This window comes from Dipodomys merriami, unplaced genomic scaffold (genome assembly GCF_024711535.1).
Source record: "Dipodomys merriami isolate MVZ:Mamm:240054 unplaced genomic scaffold, mDipMer1.0.p SCAF_1, whole genome shotgun sequence".
Lineage (NCBI taxonomy): Eukaryota > Metazoa > Chordata > Mammalia > Rodentia > Heteromyidae > Dipodomys > Dipodomys merriami.
The window spans coordinates 93,553-107,363 of NW_027202270.1; the positions used below are offsets into that span (position 1 = coordinate 93,553).

The 13,811-nt window shown below is 53.4% G+C and overlaps 1 protein-coding gene across 3 annotated transcripts in view; it reads right to left on the reverse strand.

Moving 5' to 3' along the window:
• The window catches only part of Ing5 (inhibitor of growth family member 5), a 28,384-nt gene that overhangs the window by 13,582 nt on the left and 991 nt on the right, over nucleotides 1-13,811 (reverse strand). The window contains exons 1-3 of one of the 3 annotated variants that reach the window (XM_069999808.1): nucleotides 10,720-10,827; nucleotides 8,913-8,984; nucleotides 4,001-4,167 (exon numbers count right to left, since the gene is read on the reverse strand). In XM_069999808.1, coding sequence (XP_069855909.1) covers nucleotides 4,001-4,167; nucleotides 8,913-8,984; nucleotides 10,720-10,756 — 276 coding nt within the window. In that variant the 5' untranslated portion in view covers nucleotides 10,757-10,827. Of the gene's footprint in view, nucleotides 1-4,000; nucleotides 4,168-8,912; nucleotides 8,985-10,150; nucleotides 10,385-10,719; nucleotides 10,828-13,811 lie in introns of those variants that run through there. The other 2 variants (XM_069999890.1, XM_069999941.1) reach the window with 2 other exon arrangements.

The following is a 13,811-nucleotide window of genomic DNA, read 5'->3' on the forward strand; positions in this document are numbered from 1 at the left end:
GGTTCAAGGAGAAGAGCGCATGCTTAGCAAGTGCAAGGCTGAGTTCAATAATCACAGTACCACCAAAGCTTAAAATAAAAGCAATAAACATAGATGTGACTCGAGTGGCACATTCCAGCTTTGAGTAAAAACATCAAACAAGAGTGTGAGGCCTGAATCCAAGTCCCAGTTAATCATTTAATTCACAAAATCTGGAAAAGCACCAGGTTAGCCAACATAAAACCCTGAGTCCAGTCCCAGTACTGTAAATAAATAACTAAATAAATGCAAGAGCTGGGGGCTGGGAAGGTGGCTCAGTGGTAGAGTGCTTGCCTTGCATTCATGAGGCCCTAGGTTCGATTCCTCAGCACCACATAAGCAAAAAGAAAAAAGCCGGAAGTGGCACTGTGGCTCGAGTGACAGAGCACTAGCCTTGAGCTTAAGAGCTGAGGGACAGCACCCAGGCCCAGAGTTCAGGCCCCACGACCAGACCCCGCCCCCCCCCCCCAAATGCAAGACGTGGGAGCTCAATGGTAGAGTGCTTGCCCAGCAAGTTTGAGACCCTGGGTTTAATCCCTAGCACTAAATTAAAAACAAAAATGGGCTGGGAATGTAGCTTAGTGGTAGAGTGCTTGCCTAGTATGCATGAAGACCTGGGTTCAAGTCCTCAGTACCACATACACAGAAAGCCAGAAGTGGCATTGTAGCTCAAGTGGTAGAATGCTAGCCTTCAGCAAAAGACGCTCAGGGACAGTGCCCAGTCATCGAGTGCAAGCCCCAGGACTGGCCAAAAGAAAACCAAACAAACAAAAAACCCCAAAACTTGCAATAGCTCCCCTACCAAATAAACAAAAAGGCCCAGAAACAAAACTATGTGAGTCTCATACAGCTCCCAGGTGCTGTGGCTTTCCCTGCTGGGAAGCTTTCCCTGGAGCCTGCCCCTAGCATCTCAGATGAGCGCATCCTACCCCACCCCCCCTCACCATAGACAGGACCCCCTGACCCCTCCTCACCATCTCAGACAGGACCCCCTGACCCCTCCTCACCATCTCAGACAGGACCCCCTGACCCCTCCTCACCATCTCAGACAGAACCGCCTGACCCCTCCATCTCAGACAGAAACCCCCGACCCCTCCTCACCATCTCAGACAGGACCCCTGACCCCTGACCCCACCATCTCAGACAGGACCCTCTGACCCCTGACCCCACCATCTCAGACAGGACCCTCTGACCCCTCCTCACCATCTCAGACAGAACCCCCTGACCCCTCCTCACCATCTCAGACAGAACCCCCTAACCCCTCCCTCACCATCTCAGACAGAAACCCCCTAACCCCTCCTCACCATCTCAAACAGGACCCCTTGACCCCTGACCTCGCCATCTCAGACAGAACCCCCTGACCCCTTCTCTCCATCTCAGACAGAACCCCTGACCCCACCATCTCAGACAGGACCCCCTGACCCCTCCTCACCATCTCAGACAGAACCCCCTGACCCCTCCTCACCATCTCAGACAGAACCCCCTGACCCCTCCTCACTATCTCAGACAGAACCCCCTGACCCCTCCTCACTATCTCAGACAGAACCCCCTGACCCCTGACCTCACCATCTCAGACAGAACCCCCTGACCCCTCCTCACCATCTCAGACAGAAACCCCTGTGCCACACCACATACACTTGGTTGAAACTTTTGGAATGAAAGGTTCTGGACAGGAGTGGAGCCTGGCATAGACTCAAGCCCCAGGCATCCCCCAGGAGTTGGTGGAGAACTGGATTCCCTAAAAATGACAATCTGGTCAGACTTAACCCGTTGTTCTCTGAGAAAGAGACATTCCAGTGTGGCTGCTGCTCACCACAGTGACCCAGGGCCCAGTGGCAGGATGCCTGCCCTGTGCCCTGACAAGTCCCACCTGGGAGAGCGTCTGTCCTGCCTCCAGGCCAATTCAGGCCTGCCATTGTATACAAAAACTCTTGTTTCCTCCTCTAACAAGCAGCTCAGTATCCAACCACCATGGGAACACAGTCCGAGAGGCACAATGGAGAGAAAGCTGCCGAAGCAAGCGTTTGGAAAGGAGCAGAGATCACAGCAGGCAAAGCAGTCATGAAGATGTGTCTGCAAGGAGTCCTTAGCTGGGTTCAGCAAAGACAGGCCCGAGCAGGTGGGCGGAGCACTTCCATAAAGCTGCCTGTGGTAGATAGATGGCTTCTGATTTGACCTCGACAACAGAATAAGGGACTGCAAGTTCAAGGAATAGTCTCTGGCCAGAGAAACAAGGTCAAACACTTAAGTTTCTTCACTTCCAGTGGTTCCTGGTATTTCCAGGTGAGTGGACATCTTTCTGTGACCAGTGGGTGCCACGCCACCTTCTGCGGAGTCTGCGTGAGAGATTGTGTTGGACAAAGAGCTTCAAGGAAGCATGCCCCCAGGAAGGGGGTGTTGGTTCAAGGCTTCCCATACACTTGGCTGCACCTTTATAGCCTCTACCTTTATTCTTACTATATTCTTCTTGGCTGTACATTCGTTGCCTTTATTCTCGTTTTGGCTATTTTTCTATTGATCCGCGAACAGAGCACGTTGTATTTTTCCAGTCCAATAGAGATGGCTTCTCTAAGTAATAAAGACTAAGACCAAAGATTAAATGTGGGCAATCCCCCAATCAATCTATCATCTGATGTGACGTTGCCTCCAGAAACTCCTACAACTTCACAAGCGGTTTTGCAGCTCATGCATAGTAAAGATAGAGACTTAAAATTTCTAGATATGTCCAACAGACAAAATTAATAAACTAAACTAAGTTAGAAAGAGTTATCCCAGTAGTTTAGAGAGTTCTAAAAAAGAAGGGACCTCTGATTATAAAAGAAAAAGAAAGATTCTCCCAACAGTTATGATTAAGTTTAGTCCAACTTACGTTATAGGGAATAGATGGTGTTTTCACACAAAATATAAAGTTAGTGACATATTTCCTGAACCAACCAAGAACCATTTCCTTATATAGGAGCTTATAAAGATGAAATTAGTTGGATAAAATTAAAAAGAGTATAATGTAAGTACAGCCCTGTCTTAGGTTTGTTAATTATTAAACATAAAAAAGGCTGAATAGATGACGTATTCTATTAAACAATATGCTAGACTTGTTTCGCACCACTTAGCTTAAACAGTTGGTGGGATAGTCATTAATTTTCATGTAATTCATCAATGCTTTGCCTTTAAAAAATTGATTACGTGCTTAAATAAACAAAGAATCTATGTCACAATCACACGCTGTATAAAAATGTTAATTCTCCTCAATAAAGATACACTCAGATGCAACTCTTTTGAGTCTGTGTCTGTTTCTCATTTCGCCGACTCCTTTGCCCACCTATCCCGAGATCCCTGTCCCGTCGGTCCCAGTGCTCCGGCCGAGCTGGTCCGTCGCACCCCTGACCCCTCCTCACCATCTCAGACAGGACCCCCTGACCCCTCCTCACCATCTCAGACAGAACCCCCAACCCCTCCATCTCAGACAGAACCCCCTGACCCCTCCATCTCAGACAGAACCACTGACCCCCTCCTCACCATCTCAAACAGAAACCCTCTGACCCCTCCTCACCATCTCAGACAGAAACCCTCTGACCCCTCCTCACCATCTCAGATTGAACCCCCTGACCCCCTACTCACCATCTCAGACAGAAACCCCCTGACCCCTCCTCACCATCTCAGACAGAAACCCCCGACCCCTCCTCACCATCTCAGACAGAATCCCCTGACCCCTCCTCACCATCTCAGACAGGACCCCCTGACCCCTCCTCACCATCTCAGACAGAACCCCCTGACCCCTCCATCTCAGACAGAACCCCCTGACCCCCTCCTCACCATCTCAAACAGGACCCCTGACCCCTCCTCACCATCTCAGACAGAAACCTCCTGACCCCTCCATCTCAGACAGGACCCCCTGACCCCTCCTCACCATCTCAGACAGAACCCCCTGACCCCCTCCTCACCATCTCAGACAGAACCCCCTGACCCCCCGCCCACTCCTCACCATCTCGTAGGTCTGCATGGCCAGCTGAACCTTGTCATCACTGTACTCTTTGCACTTGTTGTATGCACTCTGAATCTTCTGCAGGTGCTCTACTCGCTGATCAGAAGAAAGGGTCTTCACTGTGGAGATGTACTCTGCAGCCAGGATGTCAATCTCTGCTTTCTTATCTGGTGGAGATGGGTGAGAAATTAGCCCTGAACCAATGTGCACTACATATCACCAGACTGACAGCAAATCTGACATCACCTAAGTGCTGAACAAAAGGTGGACCATGGGCTGGGACTGTGGCTCAGTGGTAGAGTGCTTGGCTAGCGTGCATGAAGCCCTGGGTTCAATTTCTCAGTACCACATTCCTCAGTACCTCAGTACCACTAAACTGGAAGTGGCACTGTGGCTCAAGTGGTAGAGTGTGAATCTTGAGCAAAACAAGCTTAGAGATAGTGCCCAGGCCTTGATTAAAAGCCCCAGGACTGGCAAGAAAAAAAAGGTGGACCAACACCAGCCAAGGGGTGGAGTGTGCCTTATGCCTGGTGGCTTTCCCAGAGCAGGTCCCACTGGAGTTGTTAGCAAGTGCTCACTGCGCTCTTGGATGATTCGCTGTATGATCATCTTGCCTAGGACCTGGCACACCACCCTTGGTCATGTGCCCCAAAGACATAGGCTCTCAGGTACCAGGAGACAACTCCACATCTCATCCACAATAAGAGCACAGATACATTCAGCCACACACACATCCATGTGTACAATCCCATAAAAGGTGACAATGGATGAAAACACAAGCATGGGAAAGCATGCTGCATGCTCAGATTAACACCATCAGAGACAGACCCAACTCAGCTCTTGTTGAGGAGGGACAAGTACGGTTGTAGGTGGGGATTTGCCACCAAAGAGCATCAAGGACATGAGTCCTTTCTAGTCAGAAAGGACTCATGGGCCTCCAGGCACAGGACACAACATCTCCATCTGATAGGTGGAACAGAAGTTTCACTTAAAGGCATTTGCTAACCCATCTGCAAATGCTGGATGCTGGTTTCTGAATGGATACCTTATTTCACAGGTTTCCCCTTTCCCAAGACACTGCACCAACAAACTACAAACAGAGTTTCCAATCTGGCAAAGGCCCAATATATAAAGCATTCTCCCACACCACAGCATGTTACCATGAAACTTAAAACTGGAAATAAAGAGAACACATCAAAAGTTTCATAATAGGAAAGAACAAGAAATCACATATATAAAGGATCAAATAGCCAAGTGTCACACAGGAAAGATGACTAGAGTAAGGGTGAGTGTGTCAGCGGCAATGTGAGCTATGTGCCTGATGAGTATGTTAACAGACACACTGGCTGGGGACTCAGGCCTATAATCGGAACTATTCAGGAGGCAAGATCTGAGAATCAAGGCCAGACAGGAAAGTCCATGAGACTCTTAACTCTAACTAACAACCAAAATGCCAGAACTGGAGCTGTGGCTCAAGTGATAGAGCCCTAGTACTGAGCAAAAGAGCTCAAGGACAGGAAGTGGTGATTTGGCTCAAGGGGTAGAGCACTAGCCTTGAGCTGAAGAGCTCAGGGACAATATCCAGGCCGAGTTCAAGCCCCACAACCGACCAAAAAAAAAAAAGCTCAGCAACAGAGCCCAGACCCTGAGTCAAGCCCTAGGCCTGGCACAAAAAAAAATTTTTTTTTAAAGGTAAGCCAAGTCAAATCCTGGTGGTTCATACCTATAATCCTAGCTATTCAAGAGGTTGAGATCTAAGGATCAAAGTTTAAAGCCAACAGAAACAGACAAATCCTCCAGACTCTTATTTCCAGTTAACCAGCAAAAAGGTGAAACTAGAGGTAGGACTCAAGTGGTAGCCTGCCAGCAGTGAGCAGGTGAGGCCTTGAGTTCAAGCCCCAGAACCATCACAGAAAAATAACAAATAAAACTCGAAAGCTAAGCAAGGGGTGACACTGTCCAGAAGAGAAAATGTACATATTCCCTCAATTCTGAAATGTAACTCCTCTACACAACATCTTAATAACAATAAAATCACATTTTAAAAATTAGCCGGGGACTGAGAATGTGGCTCGGTGGTAGTCTTTGCCTGGCATTCATGAAGGCCTGGGTTCAATTCTTAAGTTCCACATACACAGAAAAAGCTGAAAGTGGTGCTGTAGCTCAAGTGGTAGAGTGCTTGCCTTTAGAAAAAGAGCCCAGGCACAGAGTTCAAGCCCCAGGACTGGCAACAAGAACAACAAACAAAATTAGCCAGGACAGGAACTGGTGGCTCATGCCTGTAATCCTTCACTACTCAGGAGGCTGAGACATGAGGATTATGGTTTGAAGCTTGTCCAGGCAGCAAAGCCTGTGAAAAAAGTAACCATCAAAAAGCTGCAAGCAGAGCTGTGGCTGAAGTGGTAGAATGCTAGCTTTGAGCACAAAAGCTCAGGAACAGAACCTAGACCTTGAGATTCAAGCCCTAGGACTGGAGAACTGGTACACACACACGCACGCACGCACGCACGCACGCACGCACGCACGCACGCACGCACGATAAACTTGAGATTCAAGCCCTAGGACTGGAGAACTGGTACACACACACACACACACACACACACACACACACACACACACACACGATAAAGTAGCTTATGCCTATAATCCTAGCTGAGCACCACAGTTCAAAGCCAACCCAGACAGACACATCTATGAGACTCTTATCTCCAATTAATATCCTAAAGGCTGAAGTGGAGGTATGGCTCTAGAACATGAAAGGTGAGTGAGAGCCAAGGCCCTGAGTTCAAGTTTTAGTAATGGCACAAAAGACAAAAAAAGAAAAAGTGGGGTAAGGAAATCCTGGAAGAACTCCAGGGCAACAAATACACAGAAGGCTGGAGCCAGGTAAGAAGAACCTGGGAAAGGGAGCTGCAGATCTGCTGGAATCCTGGAGATCAGATAAAGCAGCAACTCCAAGAAATCTAGTTATTCAGAAAGTGTCAGGTAAACACACAACTGCTAATGACAAGACTACCACAGATGGAAGGGCGTGTAGAGGAGTTCTTCAACTGCAATGAACTAAACCAAGTCTGAAACTTACTGGAAATGAGAAAGGACAACAACATGTGGTTTAGGGGCTGGGAAGGTGGCTCAGTGGTAGAGCGCTTGCCTCGCATGCATGAGGCCCTGGGTTCCATTTGTCAGCACCACATAAGCAGAAAAAGCAGGAAGTGGCACTGTGGCGCTGTGGTAGAGCACCAGCCTTGAGCTGAAGAGCTGAGGGACACCGCCCAGGCCTAGAGTTCAGGCCCCAAGACTGGCAAAAAAAAAAAAAAAAAAGAATATGTGGTTTAGGAACAAGAATTAAATACTAAGGGGACAAAAGTAATCTTTTTTTTTTTTTTCCTGGCCATGGGGCTTGAACTCTGGGCCTGGGTGCTGTCCCTTTACCACTTGAGCCACTGCACTACCTTCGGTTTTCTGGTGGTTCACTGGAGATAAGAGTCTCACAGACTTTCCTGCCCGGGCTGAGTAGATAGGATTACAGGCATGGAGCCACTGGCACCCAGCTTACACCTGGCTTTAACAAGTACCAGTGCTAAGCTGGGTACCAGTGACTCATGCATGTAAACCTACTCAACAGGCTGAGCTCTGAGACTCTTAGATCAAACCCAGCTTGGACAGGAAAGTCCTTTTCTTTTTCTGGCCAGTCCTGGAGCTTGAACTCAGGGCCTGGGCACTGTCCCTGAGCTTGTTTTTTGCTCAATGCTAGCACTGTACCATTTGAGCCACAGGGCCACTTCTGGCTTTTTCTGTCTATGCGGTACTGAGGAATCAAGGCCAGCGCTTCATGCATGCTAGGCCAGCACTCTACCACTGAGCCACCTTCCCAACCTCTCCATGAGTCTTTTTTTTTTGGTCATGGGGCTTGAACTCTAAGCCTGGGCGCTGTCCCTCAGCTCTTCAGCTCAAGGCAAGCGCTCTACCGCTTGAGCCACAGCCACAGCGCCACTTCTGGATTTCTAGTGGTTAATTGGAGATAAAGAGTCTCCTGGACTTTTTCCTGCCCAGGCTGGCTTTGAACGGAGATCCTCAGATCTCAGTCTCCTGAAAAGCTAGGGTTACAGGTGTGAGCCACCAGCACCTGGCTCCATGAATCTTTTATTTACAATTATACAGCAAAAAGCCAGAAGTAGAGCTGTAGCTCAAAGGGTAGCATGTCACCCAAGCCAGCCAAGCAAGTGAACAAAAAAAAGGACACCAGGGCTCACGCCTGTAATCCTAGCTACTCAGGATGCTGAGACTGAGGCTTGAGGTTCGAAACCAGCCCTAGGAGGAAAGTCAGTGAGACTCTCATCTCCAATTAACCACCCAAAAGCCAGAGGCGAAGCTGTGACTCAAGTGGCAGAGTGCTAGTCTTGAACAAAAAAGCTCAGGGACAGTGCCCAAACCCTGAGTTCAAACCCTAGGACCAACACAAAATAAGAAAATAAAAAGCTAAAGAATACAGTTCTAGCCCCAGTGTCTGCACACACGCATGTGCACACGTGCGCGCATACACACACACACAGAAGCATTGCTTGCCAGTGACTCACATTCATAACCCTAACTGCACAGGAGGGTCATGGTTCAAGGGCAAGTAAGCCCAGTGTTCAAATCCAGGTGCCAGAAAAAAAAAAGTGCCAGTGTTCCATTCTTCCCATTCCTACTCAGGAGACTGAGGAAGGGGGATCTAGAGTTCTGGGCCAACCTGGGCTACAAAAGACAGCCTATCTCAAAAAATAAATAATAATAACTACTATGAACAAAAACACCAGCACTCCTTGGAGGACACTGTACTATGCCCTGAGCTAGGCTACAGCTCCACTGCAGAGTCCCCCCAAGCTCTCCGCCACCCTGCATCTCCCTGGTCAGCTCTGGACGGACCCACCTTCTGTCCTCTGGTCTAGCTCACGCATCAACTGGAAGTTCCTCTGAAGTTCGCAGGGCAGGTTCTCAATGCCTGGAAGGGGTATGGAAGCTCTCAGGAAGACGGGTGGGCCTCCAAGCCTTACCCACAAGTCTTAGCAGCCAGCCCAATTTGTCTTCTATCTCTGGGTTTGGGGAATAAAAGGACTGACTTCTTTTTAGGATGCAGCACAGTGTTGACAGAAGCTCACAAGCTTCAGAAGCCTCTAGAAGCAAGCAAAGTTAGTAGGGAATGCAGGGAACAGCTGCTAGCCGAGGGAGGGGAGACAGCCGGGGCTGGATGGCTTCTCTCAATGAACTGCGAGCTCCAAGGCTCGAGTCCTCAGAATCTCGGCCTTTGCCCCGAAGTCTCGAGCCCGGGGCGCTGCAGGCCACAGGCACGGAAGCGTGGCCCAAGGGTAAACCTGTTCCCTTCACACACCGACAGGGCAGTACCTGGCCACCGGGCCGCTAAGGACTGGCTTCACTTCACTAGTCCCGGGCCGCGGCAGCCCCGCAGGACCTGGGAGGAGGTCTTGGGGCCGCCCTCCGCCCTCCCCACAGCGTGCACCCCGCAGGACCTGGGAGGAGGGCTCCGTGCCGCCCTCCGCCCTCCCCGCCGGGCTGGGCCCTCCCGCTACCCACAGCGTGCACCCCGCAGGACCTGGGAGGAGGGCTCCGTGCCGCCCTCCCGCTCCCCACAGCGTGCACCCCGCAGGACCTGGGAGGAGGCCTCGGGGCCGCCCTCCGCCCTCCCCGCCGGGCTGGGCCCTCCCGCTCCCCACAGCGTGCACCCCGCAGGACCTGGGAGGAGGGCTCCGTGCCGCCCTCCGCCCTCCCCGCCGGGCTGGGCCCTCCCGCTCCCCACAGCGTGCACCCCGCAGGACCTGGGAGGAGGCCTCGGGGCCGCCCTCCGCCCTCCCCGCCGGGCTGGGCCCTCCGCCCTCCCCACAGCGTGCACCCCGCAGGACCTGGGAGGGGGCCTCGGGGCCGCCCTCCGCCCTCCCCGCCGGGCTGGGCCCTCCCGCTCCCCACAGCGCCCGGGCTGGAACCCGGCTCTGGCGCCGCCCCAGCTTCCGCGCTCCAGGCTGGCTCTCCAGGCGCTGCTCCCTGGGCATCTCCCGGAGGGGCCTCGGCCCCGGCCTCGCGGTCCTCAGGCTCCCACCGGATGTCACTCAGACCCTGGCGCGGCCTCCCCACGCGGGACACCGGGGAACCTACGGCATTCTGGAACTTTCTTCTGTGACTTTCAAGCCCTCCACGGGGAGGCTCGCGGGAAGTGCGCTCCGGTCCGCGCCAGGCTCGGCGCACCGCGCGGTCCCGGAAGCCCCGGCTGTCCCGCTGCACGGCGGGGTCCACCGGCCACCCAGAGCCGGCCAGCGGCCTCCGCCCCGGCCCCCGGCGCCTGGCCTCCTGCGGAGGGACCTCCCAGCCCGGACGCCGAGGCCGCCGCGGGGCCGCCGCGCCGAGACCCCGCTCCCCCGCGGGGCGGCCGCGGCCAGGGGGCGGGGCCGGGGGCGGGGCCTCGGCGGGCGGGCCACGCCCCCGGCCGGAGCACCACCCCCCCGTGACGCACTCGGAATTGGCGCGGCCGCGGCGGAGGACCCCGCGCCACGCGCCCGCCCGCCCGCCCGCCCGCCGTCCCGCGGCCCCGCCCGCCCGCCCGCCCGGCTCGCCGGCCGCCCCAACCCCCGTCCCCACCCACGCCCCCGGGCTCGCGCGCGGGCCGTGGCGCGCGGGGTCTGCGGCGGGCAGGCCCGCACGGGCGGCGGCGCGTGCAGGGCGCTTACTGTCCAGGTAGTGCTCCAAGTACATAGCGGTCGCCATCTTCACCGCGGCAGCGCTCAGGGTCTGCGCGGGCGGCGGTGCCGCGGGACGGGGGCGGGGTGGCGCCGCGCGCTCACTATTCATGAGCCGCGCGCGCCGGTTGGACGTCGCGGGGGCGGGGCGAGCCTGGCCCCGCCCCCACACTTCCGGCCGGCTCGCCGCGAGAGGCGTTGCCGGGCGTGAGAGCGCGGACACGGCGCGGGGGCCGGGGCGGGCGCGGGCCGGCGCGAGGATCCCCCCCCGGAGCAGCCCGGTGGAGGCCCGCGTGTCACCTCGGCGGGCGTGGCGCTCACCCTGGGCCGGGAGCGCGACTCCCTGTGCGTCCCCGCCGCGCTCCCCCGCCTGTGGCCGGGAGCCGCCGCCGCCCTGACCCGCGGCCGCCGGGTGCCCTCCCGGGGGCGGCGCAGCCCGATCCCCGCGTCGGCACGCCGCCTCTGCCGGCCAGCGGGGGCCCCCCGCCCCATCACCCCGCCCCGGGCCCGCCTCACCCCGGGCCCCCCGCCCCATCGCCCCGCCCCGGGCTCCCGGCGGCCCGCGGAGCCGAGGAAGGGGAAGGGCCGACCTCCCTGCGGGAGCACGCCTGTAACCCTCGCGACTCAGGAGGCGAGATCTGGGGATCGCGCTTCGCTTCTGGCTGGACGGAGCCCCAGCTCAAGCCCCAGGACGGGCATGAAAGACGTGAAGACCCAAGCGAATAGGTGAAAAACACGAAGAAAATGTTGGAATACAAACTGGTTTAGTGGCGCACACCTTTGAGGGCGGCAGCCTGAGTATAGGGAGACCCTATCTCCACAGGGCTGATGTGGCTTGCGAACTGCTGCCTTAGCTCAGAAGAGGTGCTCGGTTCCATCCTCGGTGGCGGGAGGTGTGTGTGTGAACGGACTTACCTGAAGCCAGACGCTGGCAGCTCATACCTATAATTTTAGCTACAGAGGAGGCTGAGATCGTGAGTTGGCGCCAGCTCCAGTAGGAAAGTCCAGTTAACCAGCGAAAACCAAAAAATGGCCGGGCGCGGTGGCTCACGCCTGTCATCCTAGCTACTCAGGAGGCTGAGATCTGAGGATCTCAAAGCCAGCCAGGACAAGAAAGTCCGTGAGACTCTGATCTCCAATAAACCACTAAAAAAACCGGAAATAGCGCTGTGGCTCAAGTGGTAGAGCGATTACCTTGAGCTGAAGAGCACAGGGACAGTGCCCAAGCCCAGAGTTCAAGCCCCATGACCAACAAAAAAAAAAAAAAGGAAACGGAGGTATGTTTCAAGTGGGAGAGTGCCATCCTTGAGCATAAAATCCAAGTGAGAGTGCAAGGCCCTTAGTTCAAGTCCTAGAACTGGCACACACATAAATACTAGTAAATGCATATATTTATGCAAATATATTCACATATCTTTAGTTTCACTTATAAGTAAATCAATACAAGTAAAACATTTGAGGTTGTATTGTTACTTTTTTTTCCTAACAAGTTGGCAAAGACTGAAAAAGTCTGAGGAAACCTAGGTTTGGCCAAAGTACAAAACACACAATCTGTGGGAATGTCTGTTGGTCCAAAATAGTTGAGCAGTTAAAAGTATCAACACTGCTGGGCACTGACAGCTCATGCTTGTAGTTTTTGTTTTGTTTTTGGTCGGCTGTGGGGCTTGAACTCTGGGCCTGGGCACTGTCCCTCAGCTCTTTCAGCTCAAGGCCAGTGCTCTACCACTTGAGCTACAGCGCCACTTTCGGTTTTCTGGTGGTTTATTGGAGATAGGAGTCTCACGGTCTCTCCTGCCCAGGCTGGCTTTGAACCGCGATCCTCAGATCTCAGCCTCCTGAGTTGCTAGGATTACAGGCGTGAGCCACCAGCACCCGGCTTTCACACTTGTAGTTCTAACTACTCACTACTCGTGAAGCTAAGATCTGAGGATTGTGGTTGGAAGTCAGCTTGAGCCAGAAAGTCTGTGAGACTCATCTCCAATAAAAGTACTCAAAAAAGCCAGTGGCTCAAGTAGTAGAGCGCTAGCCTTAAGCCAAAGAAGCTCAGGGACAGCACCCAGGCAGAGTTCAAGTCCCAGGACCAGTACAAAAATAATGTATTCTCACAATACTGAAAAACTGCAACATCTGGAACAGATACATTGTGTGTGTGTGTGTGTATAATTTTATTTATGTGGTACCAAGGAGTCAAACCCAGGGCCTCATGTATGCTAGGCAAGCACTCTACCTCCCTGTCTGTATTCTTTAAGACTGATTCCATGGACACAGAGAGAAAAGAAAAATGGCAAAGATTTATTAAAGAAAAAGATAAGCAGGGGCTGGGAAGGTGGCTCAGTGGTAGAGCGCTTGCCTTGCATACATGAGACCCTGGGTTCGATTCCTCAGCACCACATAAGCAGGAAAAAAAAAAAGCCGGAAGTGCGCTGTGGCTCAAGTGGTAGAGTGCTAGCCTTGAGCTGAAGAGCTGAGGGACAGCGCCCAGGCCCAGAGTTCAGGCCCTCGACCAGATCTCCCTCCCACCCCTGCAAAAAAAAAAAAAAAGAAAGAAAAAGGTAAGCTGAGCTCCTGCTAGGCTGGAGGACACCACCTGATGTCTTGTGTAGGGGTTAATAAGGTGTCTTTACAAGTGAAATACATAACCCTCAAGTTGATTAGGCAGCTGGGCACTGGTGAGTCACACCTGTAATCTTGAGATCAGAGAATCATGGTTCCAAGAAAGTACATGAGACTTTTTTTTTTTTTTGCCAGTCATGGGGCCTGCCTGAACTCTGGGTCTGGGCACTGTCCCTCAGCTCTTCAGCTCAAGGCTAGCGCTATACAACTGGAGCTACAGTGCCACTTCTGGCTTTTTCTGTTTGTGTGGAGCTGAGGAATTGAACCCAGGGCCTCATGCTTGCAAGGCATGCACTCTACCACTGAGCCACCTTCCCAGCCCTACATGAGACTCTTATCTCCAGTTAACCGGGAGAAAGCCAGAAGTGGAGCTGTGGCTCAAATAAGAGGGCTAGCTTTGACCACAAGAGCACAAGAACAGCACATAGGCACAGAATTCAAGCCCCAGTGTTGGTGCATGCACACACATA